The sequence below is a fragment of the Cucurbita maxima genome, unplaced genomic scaffold, assembly GCF_002738345.1.
Source record: "Cucurbita maxima cultivar Rimu unplaced genomic scaffold, Cmax_1.0 Cma_Scf00004, whole genome shotgun sequence".
Lineage (NCBI taxonomy): Eukaryota > Viridiplantae > Streptophyta > Magnoliopsida > Cucurbitales > Cucurbitaceae > Cucurbita > Cucurbita maxima.
Window position 1 is genome coordinate 5,617,098 of NW_019272020.1, and position 14,898 is coordinate 5,631,995.

The 14,898-nt window shown below is 37.8% G+C and overlaps 3 protein-coding genes across 6 annotated transcripts; all 3 read right to left on the reverse strand.

Moving 5' to 3' along the window:
• Positions 1–349: 349 nt before the first annotated feature.
• LOC111478337 (thioredoxin H-type-like) lies at positions 350–4,257 on the reverse strand. 2 transcript variants are annotated; one of them, XM_023122544.1, is made up of 5 exons: positions 4,037–4,257; positions 3,411–3,482; positions 1,931–2,053; positions 1,534–1,656; positions 350–834 (listed from the first exon to the last, which is right to left on the reverse strand). In XM_023122544.1, exons 2-5 carry the CDS (start codon positions 3,429–3,431, stop codon positions 682–684), a joined length of 420 nt encoding a protein of 139 aa, XP_022978312.1. In that variant the 5' UTR covers positions 3,432–3,482; positions 4,037–4,257; the 3' UTR covers positions 350–681. The 2 variants fall into 2 exon arrangements, with proteins under 2 accessions (XP_022978312.1, XP_022978310.1); XM_023122542.1 differs by lacking the exon at positions 4,037–4,257 and adding an exon at positions 3,880–3,971.
• Positions 4,258–5,621: 1,364 nt separating this feature from the next.
• Positions 5,622–8,257, reverse strand: LOC111478335 (ubiquitin-conjugating enzyme E2 28-like). The gene is made up of 5 exons (XM_023122540.1): positions 8,028–8,257; positions 7,809–7,881; positions 7,454–7,581; positions 7,237–7,341; positions 5,622–6,030 (listed from the first exon to the last, which is right to left on the reverse strand). Exons 2-5 carry the CDS (start codon positions 7,876–7,878, stop codon positions 5,887–5,889), a joined length of 447 nt encoding a protein of 148 aa, XP_022978308.1. The 5' UTR covers positions 7,879–7,881; positions 8,028–8,257; the 3' UTR covers positions 5,622–5,886.
• A 573-nt stretch (positions 8,258–8,830) lies between these two features.
• On the reverse strand, positions 8,831–12,814 carry LOC111478191 (probable inactive receptor kinase At5g58300). 3 transcript variants are annotated; one of them, XM_023122347.1, is made up of 3 exons: positions 12,473–12,814; positions 9,788–11,099; positions 8,831–9,686 (listed from the first exon to the last, which is right to left on the reverse strand). In XM_023122347.1, exons 2-3 carry the CDS (start codon positions 11,028–11,030, stop codon positions 9,037–9,039), a joined length of 1,893 nt encoding a protein of 630 aa, XP_022978115.1. In that variant the 5' UTR covers positions 11,031–11,099; positions 12,473–12,814; the 3' UTR covers positions 8,831–9,036. The 3 variants fall into 3 exon arrangements, with proteins under 3 accessions (XP_022978115.1, XP_022978116.1, XP_022978117.1); XM_023122348.1 differs by lacking the exon at positions 12,473–12,814 and adding an exon at positions 12,365–12,472; XM_023122349.1 differs by lacking the exon at positions 12,473–12,814 and adding an exon at positions 12,233–12,340.
• Between the last annotated feature and the right edge of the window lie 2,084 nt (positions 12,815–14,898).

A 14,898-nucleotide genomic window follows, 5' to 3' on the forward strand; every position in this document is an offset into this window, starting at 1 on the left:
AGTAGAAATCTTTTCCTAGTAAACACGTTCTAAAACCATAAGGTTAACGGGAATACATAATGAGTCAAAACAAATAATATCCACTAGTAGTGGGCTTGACATGTTACAAATGAGATATTAGAGCCAGACATTGGATGATGTGCCAGTGGGGACGCTAGGCTTCCAAGAAGAGTGGATTGTGAGATCTCACATCGGTTGGATAGGAGCTACTAGACGTTTTTTAAAGTCGTGAAGCAGATGACAATACGTAAAGACTAAAACGGACAATATCTACTAACAGTAGGCTTCAGCTGTTACATATTAGTGATGTTGTGATTGAACACCAAATTAGAGCGGTTATATATTTATAAGTTTAAATGAAAACTTCAATATGAACACCATCAAAAACTTGAAACTCAAGGACACAATTATACGACCTATAAAACAGATCCCGAACAAGTAAAGTCACAGAAAAGGATTCAAATGATCCATCCATTTTTTTTTTCTTTGCAAAGGGGAAGAATTATTAAAAGCCTAAAGCTTTACAAGAGTTCCAATGAGTTAAAAATAAATATTACTCATAGCCAACCTCACATGTCTACACTTAATAAGAGGGCGTAGCATTATACAAAGGGGAAAAACACCATAAATCCACAATACAAGGAAGATACTTGCAGGGTTCATAATGATATTTACCAGAAGTCATACTTGATTGGGAGGAAGAGAATCCGCTAAAGCAGTGACTTTCAGCTCTAGTTCGGGTTTATTCGCCCCGACGAGCTTGTCGATTTGCTGTCCTTCTTTGAGGAAGAAAAAGGTAGGAGTAGCTTTGATATCCCAAGTGGTGCTGAAGTCCTGCAACACACCAAAGCATATGCTGAGAAATGTAGCCCAAACAGGCTTAATCTATACCTGAATATGACATGAACGGAGGGGTAGTGAATTAGACAAGCTTCACCTCACAATCCACCCTCCTTGGGGGCCAGCGTTCTCGCTAGCACAGCCCGGTGTCTAGCTCTAATATCAATTATAAAAGCTCAAGTCCACCGCTAGTAAATATTATCTGCTTTGGCCCATTACGTATCACACCTCACAGTACGCATCTACTAAGGAGATGTTTTCACACCCTTATAAGAAATGTTTCGTTCCCCTCTCCAACCGATGTGGGATCTCACAATCCACCCCTTTGGAGGCCCAACGTTCTCGCTGACACACTGCATGGTGTCTAACTCTGATACCATTTGTAACAGCTCAAACCTACCGCTAGCAAATATTGTCCGCTTTGGCCTATTACGTATCGCGTTAGCCTCACGGTTTTAAACGTGTCTACTAGGGAGATGCTTTCACACCCTTATAAGAAATGTTTTGTTCCACTTTCCAACCAATGTGGGATCTCACATATCTACTGAGTTGACGATAGTTAGTATCTTACCAATTGAGCTATGTTCAGATTGACAAAAACAATGCATTCCCAACGTACAAGAACAAGAAAGAAAATGAAAACTAAGAGTTGAATAAATTCTTCCATAAATGATATTGTACTTCATTACTCACAGTTAATTCATCAACATCGACTACTAGGAACATCAAAGACGGATATTTCTCCGACAATTCGCTGTAGAATGGAGCAACCACCTTGCAAGGACCACACCACCATGCACTGAAGTTCGCTATCACCTGTGGATGCATAATCTCGATTACGAAAGGATTAAACCCGTTTTGATAAGAGAATTTTCATTACCAAAGGCAGGGGAGGATCAAGCCCACCTCCCTTGCAAAGAACTGAGCAACAAAATAAGGACATGACATAAAATAGACTATCTATTATACTCTCTGCATCGTCCCGATAAATAATTAAAGAAACGAACACGAACGGGCCTGATTTTATCTACGAGATAACATCCAGAAACAACAGCAGTGCTCAAAGGCAATAAACTAAACAAAATCTTACAATTTTGCCATCCTTATTAGCTTCTTCCAACTTTTGCTCCCAAGCTTCTTTGGTTGTGATGAGCTGCACATTTCCGGTGGCAAACTCGACATGATGCTCAGACTCATCGTCTTTGGTTTCGGACTAGAAAAAGGGAACACAAAAACTTCCCAGTTAGATGAACGTTAACGAGCATAAAACAGGCAGTGCGCCGAAATCTCAGAAATGATCCTTTTTCTATTTTATAGGATCATCGACACAAAATTACGAGGAGCTGACAAAAGGTCGGGTAGAATAGAAGTTTTGGGGCATTGCTGAAGTCAGTGTATAACTGTGGAAAATGTTGAATAGTACCCTTCTAAGGTATAATGCTAATGACTATAAAGCACCATCTTCAACAATATTCCAACAAATAGGGCCAACAGCCCAAGCCCAAGCCCATCGCTAGTAGATATTGTCCTCTTTGAGCTTTCCTTCAAGGTTTTTAAAACACGTCTGCTAAGGAGAGATTTTCACACCCTTATAAAGAATGCTTCGTTCTCCTCTCCAACCGATGTGGGATCTCACAATCCACCCCCCTTCAGGGCCTAGCGCCCTCACTGGCACTCGTTCCCTTCTCCAATCGATATGGGACCCCCCAATCCACCCCCTTCGAGGCCCAGCGTCCTTGTTGGCACACCACCTCGTGTCCACCCCCTTTCAAGACTCAACCTCCTCACTGCACATCGCCCCATGTCTAGCTCTGATACTATTTGTAACCGCCCAAGCCTACCGTTAGTAGATAGTGTCCTCTTCGAGCTTTCCCTTTCAGGCTTCCCCTTAAGGTTTTTAAAACACGTCTACTAGGGAGAGGTTTCTACACCCTTATAAACAATGTTTCATTCTCCTCTCCAACCGATGTGGGATCTCACAATCCACCCCCCTTCAAGGCCCAGTACCCTCACTGGCACTCGTTCCCTTCTCCAATCGATGTGGGACCCCCCAATCCACCCCCTTCGAGGCCCAACGTCCTTGTTGGCACACCGCCTCGTGTCCACTCCCTTTTAGGACTCAACCTCCTCACTGCACATCGCCCCATATCTAGCTTTGATACCATTTACAACAGCCTAAGCCCACCGCTAGCAGATAGTGTCCTCTTTGGCCTTTCCCTTTCAAGTTTCCCCTTAAGGTTTTTAAACGCGTCTACTAGGGACAGATTTTCACACCCTTATAAAGAATGTTTCGTTCTCCTCTCCAACCGATATGGGATCTCACATATCTAGTCCTCCTTTGAACCTCACGGAGCCAGGCTCTAGCCAGATTCTTTAGGCTGTTAATTTATAGTCCACATTTAATCATTCCCCCGTTCTAACTCACAACTTCGGCCTAATCCATAATATTATATTTAGGTATCACAATTGATTAAAAAAAAGTTCCAGGTACAAACATCAATCCAACACGACAAACCAACAGAAAGTCCTCTACTAACATTACTAGATTAAATGTTCCAAATGGCTCTTACCTTACTAGCACAAAGTCCCATTTGGCGGTCCAAGTGCAGATGTTTGAAGTGTCCTAGGTACCACAGGTTAGCCTGAAATAACGAAAAGAAAATATCAGTATAACCATATGCTATCAAGGGAAGGAAACATAACATTTAATTCACAGACATGTTACAAATTCTGGGGAAAAGACACCAAACAAAGACTAGCTCCACTTTTATCACAGTGCTAAAATAACCTTAAAAGTTAAGAACGTTGACAAACTGCAAAGTTCATCAATCAACAAACAAATGGATAAGGAGCCAATGACTGCATCATTCAAAAGAAAAAGAGCATTGGAGAAGAAAGGAATAGAACAGAATCATGAACATAATAGAATTGAAAAGGACACAGCTACCCATCTCATTAGATTCATAAACAAACCACTGAAAAACAATTAAAAAAAATGAGTAGAGCAGGAGGATCCCATTACAGAGACAGAAAAATTACCCTCAAGAACCCCCGAATTGGAGCCTCGAGTCAATTCAGTAGTCCGTGGAGGGATGATGACATCCAAAAATCGTGGAGAAAACAAAAAAAAAAAAAAAAAAAAAAAAAAAAAAAAAAAAAAAAAAAAAAAAAACCAAACAGGGATTCGTGGATGAACCTTCTTCAGGATATTGGTTTTAATGGGAAGCTGTCGGAAAAAGGGTCAAATCGGAGAGGGATAAGACAACGTCGGTCAACGACGATCGGATTGCTTGACGAATTGAAAATTTTGAAGGATCTCTCTCTCTCTCTCTCTCTCTCTCTCTCTCTGAATTGGGAATCGAAATGGGTGAAAAAGGGAGTTCGCCCTAGAATTTGAAATTTGACCTTTCTTTCTTCAAGGTCCAAGGAGGTGAGTTGGGTCCGGTAAAAATGGAAACTTTAAATTTTCATATAAAAAACATGTCATGTCTTTGGTTGTCGTTTTCTTTAAAATAAAACATTTTTGTTGTCGTTTATGTTTTGTAATAGTTTTGTGCATACCTAAAAATGATTATTTTTAACGTAATTGTTGTTTATGTACTAATCCCAATTAATAACAGATAGGTTTTTCTTTCGTAGTAGCTTTTTCAGGATTATCAAGAGTTTCAGTTGAACAGACAGACTTACTGAAGGAAGTCTTCTATCTCGTAAGAGACCTATTCTACTAGTTTGGAATGGAAAAGTGTAGGTACTGATCTTCTCTTTTAACCCTCAAAAGAGTGATTGTCAGGAATAGCAGGATAAAGACTCCTTTTCATATCTTGTAAAAACGAGACTCTGGTCTTTGACAAATCAAGCTATAAATTAGAATAGAATTTCATAAATTAATGAATGGTCGAGATCGCTATTGTCGGGCTAGTGCAGCTTGAGGAGAAGATAGGTGGCTCGACTCCTCGAGGAAAGGGCTAAAATGGCTTGACAGAGAGGGAAAGAACAAGGGTTGGAAAACGTGATTCGGGTGAAAGTACTAAAAAGAGGAAAGGGGACTAATAATGTTATAAGTTTAGCCCAAAATCTTTTAGATTTGTGGCTATAAAAAGTTAGGTCGAACTTAAGATTTAGTAGTCTAGCCATGTCAATTACTTACTCTACATGACATCCATGAAATTACACGATTTAGTAAGAAAGAATGTTTAAGTTTAATCGAGCTATTTATATACTCACTCGTACTATTATTATAATTATTTTTTTTTTACAGGTAGAGCCTCAAGTACCAATTGAGGACGGTGACATGAAATAGTTGATGAGCTTTGGAGTTTGATAGACCATAAAATTTTAATAAATATATATTTTATAACATTTTTTTTATAGATATTTCATGTTAAATATAATTGTTAAGAGAGAAAATTAAAATTTTTAACATACAGTCATTGAAACTATACTCAAGTTGACAATCCTCCCTTTCAATCACAATTTATTATTAACACCATAATTTTTGGGGCACAAAAAAATGTATGGCTAAACTCAAAATTCACGATAATTAAATACCGAAATAAAATAACTAAACTCAAAATACAACAATAAATGTAATAATTAGAAACTTAAGGACCAAATGAAAATCATACTCAAAGAACGACAAACCTTAAAGGACCAAATGAAAATCATACTCAATAACGAAGAACGAAAATCATACTCAATAACGAAGAACGAAGAACGACGAACGTACTAAGGTACGGAAAATCCCAAAAAAAAAATGTAAAGAAAAAAAAAATGGACAATAATTGTTGTAAGAGATGAATAACTGCTTGCATGAAATTCCAAGGAAGAGGAATGTTGAATCCGTTAATTTGACAAAGTGCTTGCATCTTTCATTCATAAATTCCAGTGGTAAAGAGAAGAAAACCACAAGGCTTGTTTGTTTCTTTGGTTTTAAGTAGTACCTACACAGCCCAAATAACTGGAGAAACCACGAAATACAGAAGGATGGCAGGCCGAAGATACCGCCACCAGCGTCATCCATCACCGACACCAAGCTACAATACCGTCTCAACCCATCGCGTACTTCTGAGTCCAGCTCCGTGCGCTTGCTTCATACTTGGCTCGGTCGGTCTTGTACATGTGTGCAATCTCCGGTACAAGAGGGTCGTCTGGGTTTGGATCGGTCAGCAATGAGCATATGGAGAGCAGGACCTGTTTCATGAACAACATTATGTTTAGAATTTGGTTCGAAGTCGATATGAAAAGCGAGTTTGTTGCTGAAATGGGCTTTTGTTGAATGATCAAAAGGTTATAGTGAGGGTATAAAGCTCAACTATTTAACTTGTTCTTTATTAGAATTGTGGGGTGTGGGTAGAATGAGGGCTTAGATAGCATTTTTTATAAGGGTGTGGAAATCTCTCCCTAGTAGCCGCGGTTTAAAACCTTGAGGAGAAGCTTAGAGAGGACAATATCTACTAGAGGTAAGCTGAGCTGTTACAAATGGTATTAGAGTTAGACACCGGGCGGTGTGCCAACGAGAACGCTGGACCTCCCAAGAGGATGGATTGTGAGATCTCACATTGGTTGAAGAGAGGAACGAAACATTTCTTATAAGGGTATGAAAGCCTCTCCCAAGTAGACTCATTTTAAAACCTTGAGAGGAAGCCCAGAAGACAATATCTCTTAGCGCTAGGCTTGGGCTGTTACAAATGGTATCAAAACCAAACACTAGACGGTGTGCCAACGAGGACACTGGCCCCCTGAGGGGGTGGATTGTGGGATCTCACATCAGTTGGAGAGGGGAACGAAACCTTTCTTATAAAGATGTGAAAGTCTCTCCCTAATAGACGCGTTTTAAAACCTTAAGGGGAAGCGCAGAAAGAAAAGCTCAAAGAGCACAATATCGGCTAACAATAGGCTTGAGCGGTTAACAACACAATTACTTCCTTCACGCTTATTGGAGTAGAAACACAAGTTAACAACGATTCTCGACTTGCTCGAATTAATAGAGTGTAGACCATAAGAACAATGCAATGGGTAGGACTCGGAGACCCAACATATCAACAAACAAAAAAAGACCTCCCAATTGCATAGAGAAACCATGGCTCAATCAAGTCTTCATATTGTTTATGTGATCAAACAACAGACACCCAAGAAAACAAAAGAACAAATTGAAATACGCCATCCATTCAATGAAGATTTTAAGCCATACAACCGAGGTCGTGAATTTTAAGCCATACGAATAGGGACTTCAGTCGAGTAGGCATCGATGATACACATAACTTCACTAATGACAGAAGCATATAGATCTCAAACACGACATTAAACAGCTATGTCTATGCAAACAACACAATCTCAATCCAGATTTAGAAACCAAACGAAAAGCCGAGGGTGAATTCAAGAAAACGCCAAACGAACCTTAGAAATCGTAAGCGCGGGGCTCCACTGTTCTTTAAGGATGTCGAGACAAATGCTTCCATTGCTATTGATATTTGGATGAAACACTTTGGTCCTAAAAGCAACCTGAACAACAAAACAAAATCATTAAACCTCGCAATCCTATTTACTCGAAAACAAGACAAGAAACATAGAATCATATTACACAGATCATAAACAGAAGACAAACATCATTCACCTTTGGTGGCTTGAAAGGATAATCTGGAGGGAAATGAATATTGACTAGAAAAACACCTCCTGAATAAGGACTATCAGATGGTCCCATAATGGTTGCTTGCCAATGGAACATGTCTTCAGCTACAGGACCTATCCTCAAAAGCAAAGATAAACAAAAAAAGAACAAAAAACAAAACATCCCAAGCTCAAAACTAGAAAGAAAAAACATGTTCACATCAAGACAGGATCTAAAGGTCAACAACACAATCATACCATCTGCTAAGAGGAAAAAACGATAGAACAAACAGCAAATGAACAGAAACCAATTCATTCAACATAGATCATCAAATAAAGAGATCAAGGGCTTAGAACCATACCAGCGCTGCAAGATGTGGGCGGATCCTTCTGTAAATCCTTCAGTTCCTTCAAGATACGCTTCGAAGCCATGATCTACACATAAAATCGATTAGAAAACGAGATGATTCAAAGAATCCATCAAGCTCAGAACAGAGCAAACAAAGGGATATGCGATTAACAAAAAACAAAACAAAACAAAAAAAAAAACCAACAAAATCGGATGGAAATGAGAGAAATACCTTGAGAAAACAAAAGGGTTTGCGATCGACAAGGGGATGAAGATCAGGATCGGCGGGAAAGAGCTATGGAAAGGGAAATAAGCTCCGAATCAGATCGATGGCGGCCCCCAGAAACCGCTGCTTGTTCGTCGGTCTCTTTACCCTCTGATTTTTTGTGGAATTTGACAAACTTGAGAGACCGAAGAACTTTGCCAATCGCTAAGCAATGATAGAAGACTTTAAATATTTATAGCGATCCCAAATCCTCCATTTCTTTTATCACCGCATTCTAATCTTATCCATTCCTCTCTTTTTTTTACTTCACATTCATGTTTAGGAATTTTTGTTCTAAGAAATTGTTAGTCCATCAATTTTGATTCCTTTACAATGAATTTGTTATCGAGTTACCTTCATTTCAAACCCTAAAATGTCAAATTTATTAAAAATACAACTTTTATTCGTATCCATTCATGTCCGGACCCAAAAAGTTTTTAATGTCTCTAAACTAACCTAATGTCACGTCTTTAAGCTCGACCCTTCTGACCAAAATTTGGACTAAGCTTTTAGATTAGACGTATTTCAAAATCCTATTGCATAACGTTCTAAATATCAGAAAAAAGTTTTGAAAAACGAACACGAATGTAACCAAATGTTTAACGTATCTGTATATCTTCTAAAGAGGGCCGAAGATTTGTAATATAATATTCTAAAAAATTAATTTTTGCAACTTTATGTAAAAAAGTCAACGCCCTTGTGTAAAAAAGTCAACCTGTTATTGTTGTGTTGGGAAGTTTTAAGTCAACCCTGTAACAAGATGATGTTCAACAGGAAACCTAGGACTCAAATTTGATAATTAATGATTAAAACTTTGAAATGGTTATTACAAGAGACAATACAGACAACCAATCATAGCCCAAAACAATAAGACCCTCCAAATATAAAAAAATTGCATCACACACACAATAACTTACTGTTAGATGAAGGTTTCGGGTTCTCGAGAACAGTAGATGCGTTGTGAACGAATACAAGGTCAGGTCGGAGTATTCAAGTAATCGTCTCCGTCTCCGTCTCCGTCCCCGTCTTTGTTATCTTCTGATGATGGTCGAGTTCCCGAGTCAGATGGTCGGATTTCCTCGATCATCCTAACAACTTCCTCCATCGTTGGTCTCATATCTGGCACTCGTGACACACACGCCATTGCTATTTGGAGCATTTGAACCAGCTCTTCTTCAATGTTTTGATACTTCATTAGTTCTACATCAAATACCTCAGAGGTCCATTCTTCTCTAACCACAGATTGGACCCATCTAGGAAGGTCCATGACATCATCACGGCCTGGCGATTGGGATGGCGCTTTCCCAGTCAACATCTCGAGCAAAACGACTCCGAAACTGTAAATGTCTGACTTTTGAGTTGACTTTCGAGTCTCGATCACCTCTGGAGCACGATAACTTACGCTTCTAGAGGGAATGATTGGAGAGTTCATCAAAGGAGTCAAGCCAAAATCTGAAATACAACCATTCATGTCTTGTGTAAGAAGGATGTTAGAGGACTTTATGTTGCCATGGATCAATTTTCCCCCACTTGATGAATGGATATGTGCAAGGCCTTTGGCACACCCAAGTGAAACCTTCACTCGTGTTTCCCAGTCCGGTGGCCCTCTTCCACCATCTCGGCTTCCTGCGTAACGAGACACGAGCTGAATTATTTTTCGGTTCATCTTGAAGAAGCAAAAGATCCATAAAAGCAAGAAATAGGATGAGAGATTCAATAGAGCATACCATGGAGTAATGAGGAAAAGCTTCCAGCAATGGCGTGATCGTAAACTAAAAGCTTCTCGTCTTTCGAATAGTAATAGGCACGGAGAGGCACGACGTTCGGATGCTGGCCGATTCTCCCAACAATCTCCATTTGTTGATCAAAATCCTTCTTCCCAGCTACCACTTCCTTCAACCTCTTTACTACCACTGTAATTCCATCCTCCAAGATCGCCTTGTAAGTAGTCCCGTAACTCCCTTTTCCGAGTACTTCGGCGGAGGCCCTTAACAAGTCCTCGAGATCAAAATTATACGAACATCCTTCAAAGAACACGAGCCTATTTTTCTCGGGCTCTTGCACCCCGCTTCCGAAATCCTCCTTTGGTTGCTCACTCCTTTTGCCCTTTCCTTTCGCAGCAACGGTACTACCTTCGCCATCTTTTTTCTTTATACAACAGACGACAATCAATATCGTGACGAGGAAGAGCAATGCAGAACCACCCAAGGCAATGGCAACGATGGCTCCAATGTTTATCCTCTTTTCGTTCTTCGGCCGGGTCGAAGAAGTGGGAGATGGAGAAGGTAAGGGAGCACCAAGTGAGCAATTTTTCAGAGGTGAGCCACATAGCAGTGAGTTCCCTTCAAAGGAAGAAGGAGGAAATGATTGCAGTGAAGCGGGAATACGACCGCTAAGATGGTTGTAGCTCACATTCAATAGTTTAAGCTTTAGGTGACCGATATCAGGAATGGATCCGTTCAGGGAGTTGTTTTGAACATTGAGGCTAGTGAGCTGCGTGAGATTTTGTATCGATGTCGGAATGTTTCCCGTGAGAAAGTTGAACGACAGATCGAGGAAGGTAAGGCTAGGAGACAGGGAAGAAGATATTTGACCAGAAAAGTTATTATGTTGAAGATATATAAACTTTAGGGAGGGAAGGGATAGCACATCCGATGGAACGTTCCCATTAAGATTGTTAGATCGAAGACTCAAGGTTCTAAGAGCGTCTAACTTTCCAAGTGTATTGGCGGGTATCGGACCAAACAGTCCAACAGCAGGCAGCCTGAGAGCAAGCACATTAGAGAGGTTGGAAGTGCACGTGATGCCAACCCAAGCCGTGCAGACCGGGGTAGAGGGATCCCAGTTGATTTTTCGACCGTGGGGAACCGTCGAAATAAACTCGAGAAGAGCTTGCTTGTCTGAGTTTAGATCAGCCTCGATGAAGGAAAGTAAGAGTAAAAATGCTGCAAAAAGGGAATGTAGCCTCATGGAGGATTTCTAATGGAGGCCTATTGTGGTAGCAAGAGATCTGGGGGTAACCTCAACAAGTTCTATTCCCTGCAGAGTAATAACCATTATCAGGAATTATTGCTATCAATTTCAAACTCGAAAACGATCGGAATCAGTGGAATCGTCTCAATGCAAAGAAAAAGAAGCAACGTTCGATCACATGCATGGTTATATATAACAAATATGTGATCAAAACAATAACAGCCCAAGCCCACGTCTAGCAGATATTGTCCTCTTTGAGCTTTCTCTTTCGGACTTCCCCTCGAAGTTTTTAAAACATGTCTACTAGGGAGAGGTTTCCACACCCTTGTAAAGAATGTTTTGTTTTCCTCCCCAACCGATGTGGAATCTTACAATCCACCCCCTTCGAGGCCCAGTGTCCTTGTGGCACACCGTCTAGTGCCCACCCCCTTCAAGGCTCAAACTTCTCTCTAGCACATCGCCCAGTATCTGGCTCTGATGTAATGGCCTAAGCCAACCACTAACAGATATTGTCCTCTATAGGTTTTTCCTTTCAGGCTTCCCATCAAGGTTTTTAAAACGCATTAGTTAGGGAGAGATTTCCACACTCTTATAAAGAATGCTTTGTTCTCATCCCCGACCGATGTGAGATCTTACCCATCGTCCTAAAATCAAAACAACAATCCAGAAAGTTCATGTGAAATGGGAACAAAGAAAAGAAAACGAAAACAAAAACTCTACTTTGTTTTGTCCAAATGGAAAGTTTAGCTCATTAGAATCCTAGATTTCTACTTGTCCAGGTTCACTACCTCATTATCATTTCATATGCGAAATTAGACATTTAAAACTCCTATCATAAAACGTAAACTTCATCATAAAACACTATCATAAACTTACATGTTCGAAAACATAGAAATGATTACGTTATGATAACAATAGCAACTCTACTTACCCAAAGTCGCTACCCTCATCATCATCTAAACTCACATAGAATTAGACACTTATAACTTCAACTCAAAACACTGCCACGAACTCGAAAACATGAAAATGATTACGTTATGATGACGATAATAACAGTAGCAACTCAAAATAAGTAGAAATCTAGGATCGTTACATTACCCTTTTTCCGAAACAACATAAAATTCAGGCATGGAAGAACCAAAAAACCCAAACAATCCATTAATCTTTCACTCATTTTCAGTCACTACAGAAAGCATTACCTCAAATACTCCAAAACCCATTTCATAGATCTGAAAACCCAATTAGGAAACCACATAAACAAGCCAATCTACATTAGAAAACACAAAATCCAACAAGCAGACAAGGGGAAGAGAGATAGAGAGAAAGGAAACCTAGAAGATGATGAACAGCATTGAGCAAGAGCATTGTAGAGCAGCCAAATTGAGTGGAAATAAGAACAAAGAAATAGATAAAGAGAGAGATAGCGAGAGAAGCCGGACCTTTAACGGCATTGCTTGAAGAAGAAGACGCGATCGTAAGAAAGTAAATTAAAGTCGGACACCTACTGAGTGAGCCATGGTAGTTGGGGTTTGGTTCCATTGTTAATACCTTTCCTTCTCTTTCTTCTTTAAATTCCCTCTTTTAATTTTTCTTTCTTTTCTTTTTCCCCTTCTTTTTGAGGTCTTCAGATTCTCTTCTACCCAACCGTTGCGCTCAAGCTTCACCGTGAAGCCACCACCGCCGCTGCCTCCGCCTCTTCTGTTTCGCCAACGCATTTCCCTCCCCTGAGTCGCCGCCCTGAATCGGTTTTCTCTCTTCGTATTGGAATCTCTCAGCCAATTTTTTTAGCATACCCCAAAACTCCAAAAGGCAAAAAAAATTAATTTCTTTTTATTTTCTTTTGGGTTTTTTTATTTATTTATTTTATATTCCTTCGCGGGAGATTTTTGAGAATTAATTTGGAGTGGGAAAGGGAATTTTTAGGTAATTTTTAATTAAGTTAAGTTGGAGAAGGGAACGAACCTTATAAGTATGTAGAAACTTTTCTTTAGAAGAGGCGTTTTGTGAGGTTGGTGGCTATACGTAACAGGCCAAAGCAATCAATCACTAGACGATGTGAGGCACTAATCGGAGTAGGGCTAGACCCTCTCCATAGAAGACGGGTTTTAAAACCGTGAGATTGACAACGATATGTAACAGGTCAAAGTGGATAATATCTACTGACAATGAGGTTGACAATGATATGTAAAGAGCCAAAGCGAACAATATCTACCTAGCTGTGGGGTTCAACTCAATATCTACTAGTAGTAGGCTTCAACTGTTTAATGGGATCAGAGCCTGATTTCGACTGGTGTGCCAATGAGGACGCTGGTCCCCAAGGAGTAAATTGTGAGGTTTCACATTGTTTAGGGAAAGAAACAAATCATTCCTTCTCTATGGTGACACGAAGATACGTAACAGACCAAAATGGACAATATTTGCTATTTGTTAGCACTGGGCTTGAACCGTTACAAATGAGCATACTGTGTTTTATCTACACTCACAAAAAAAAACACTTAAAACACTTAAATTACCAATTTGAACATAGCTGAGTGAATAAGATACTAATTATCATTCCAAATATAGATAGTTTAATTTTCACTCTTGCACTAAAAAACAGACGCCTATCTTGCTAGGTCGGTAAGAAAGAGAATGACAACAAACTAATAATAAAAAGAATGGAAAAAATATTATATAACGTCTCATAATTCAAAATTATTTTCGAACATCTTTGAAAGCTTTCCCTCTATTAGTAGGAATGACAACAAAATTGATTATTATTTTATTTTTATTTTACTTTTTAAATTTAGTTTATAAACATTTTAATTTTTTTTATTCTCATTATTTTCTTTATAAAGGTTATTAAAATTCAAATATTTTTTTTACCGAATAGAAATCATTATCTTAAATATATATATACATATAATATATAAACAAGAACAATTTAAAAATTAAAATAAAAAAATAAATAGATAAATATCAACCTTTTTAATTCACATTTCAATTGGGTAAGAATTGAATATTCATAATAATAATAGAAAGGTGGTGGTTGAAAGCAATTTTCAAAATATATGGCTTTATTTAATTTATTTGTTTATATATATATATATATATATATATATATATATATATATATATNTTTTTTTTTTTTTTTTTTTTTTTAATTCAACCGACAAAAATTTCCAAGCTTTTGGTGAGTTGTTCTCATAAAAATACAAAATAAAAATAAAAAAAAAAATGAATTATTGTACTTTATTATCTTTATTTTATTTTATTTTAAACATTTATTGTATATACGCTTCAGTTTCTTTTTCTACGTGTAAAATAAAATGAATTAAAAAAACTATAATTCTTTTTTTTACGAGTTTAAAATTAAAACGTCAACACGAGTATAAGTCGCTTTATTATAGATTAAGAGATTTGAGCTTTAAAACTCTCCACGCTCATATGTTATTGAAATTAAATAAAAAAAAACGAGTTTCTATATTTAATAAATATTAAATCTAGTTATTTAAAGTTATTTTTTCTTTTATCGATATTTATTAAATAATAAAAAAAACGAATAAAATTTTAAAATAATAAATAATAAACCAAGATTATTTTTAAGATTTAAAATTAGATATTTGAAAGATACGAATAATATTCTTTAAATTAAGAATGACCAAACCCATATTTGAAAGAAAATATATATATATATATATATATATATATATATATATATATATATATCTTTCATGTTAATAATAAAATAGAATTATTTATCCTATAAAATATAAGAAATTTGACCATAATTCTTTTTTTTTTTTTAATAAAATAGAACAAATGCTCCTCCTTAATTAAATGATTGGCTATCTTTTTTTAGAAAATAAAATAAAATAATTTTATA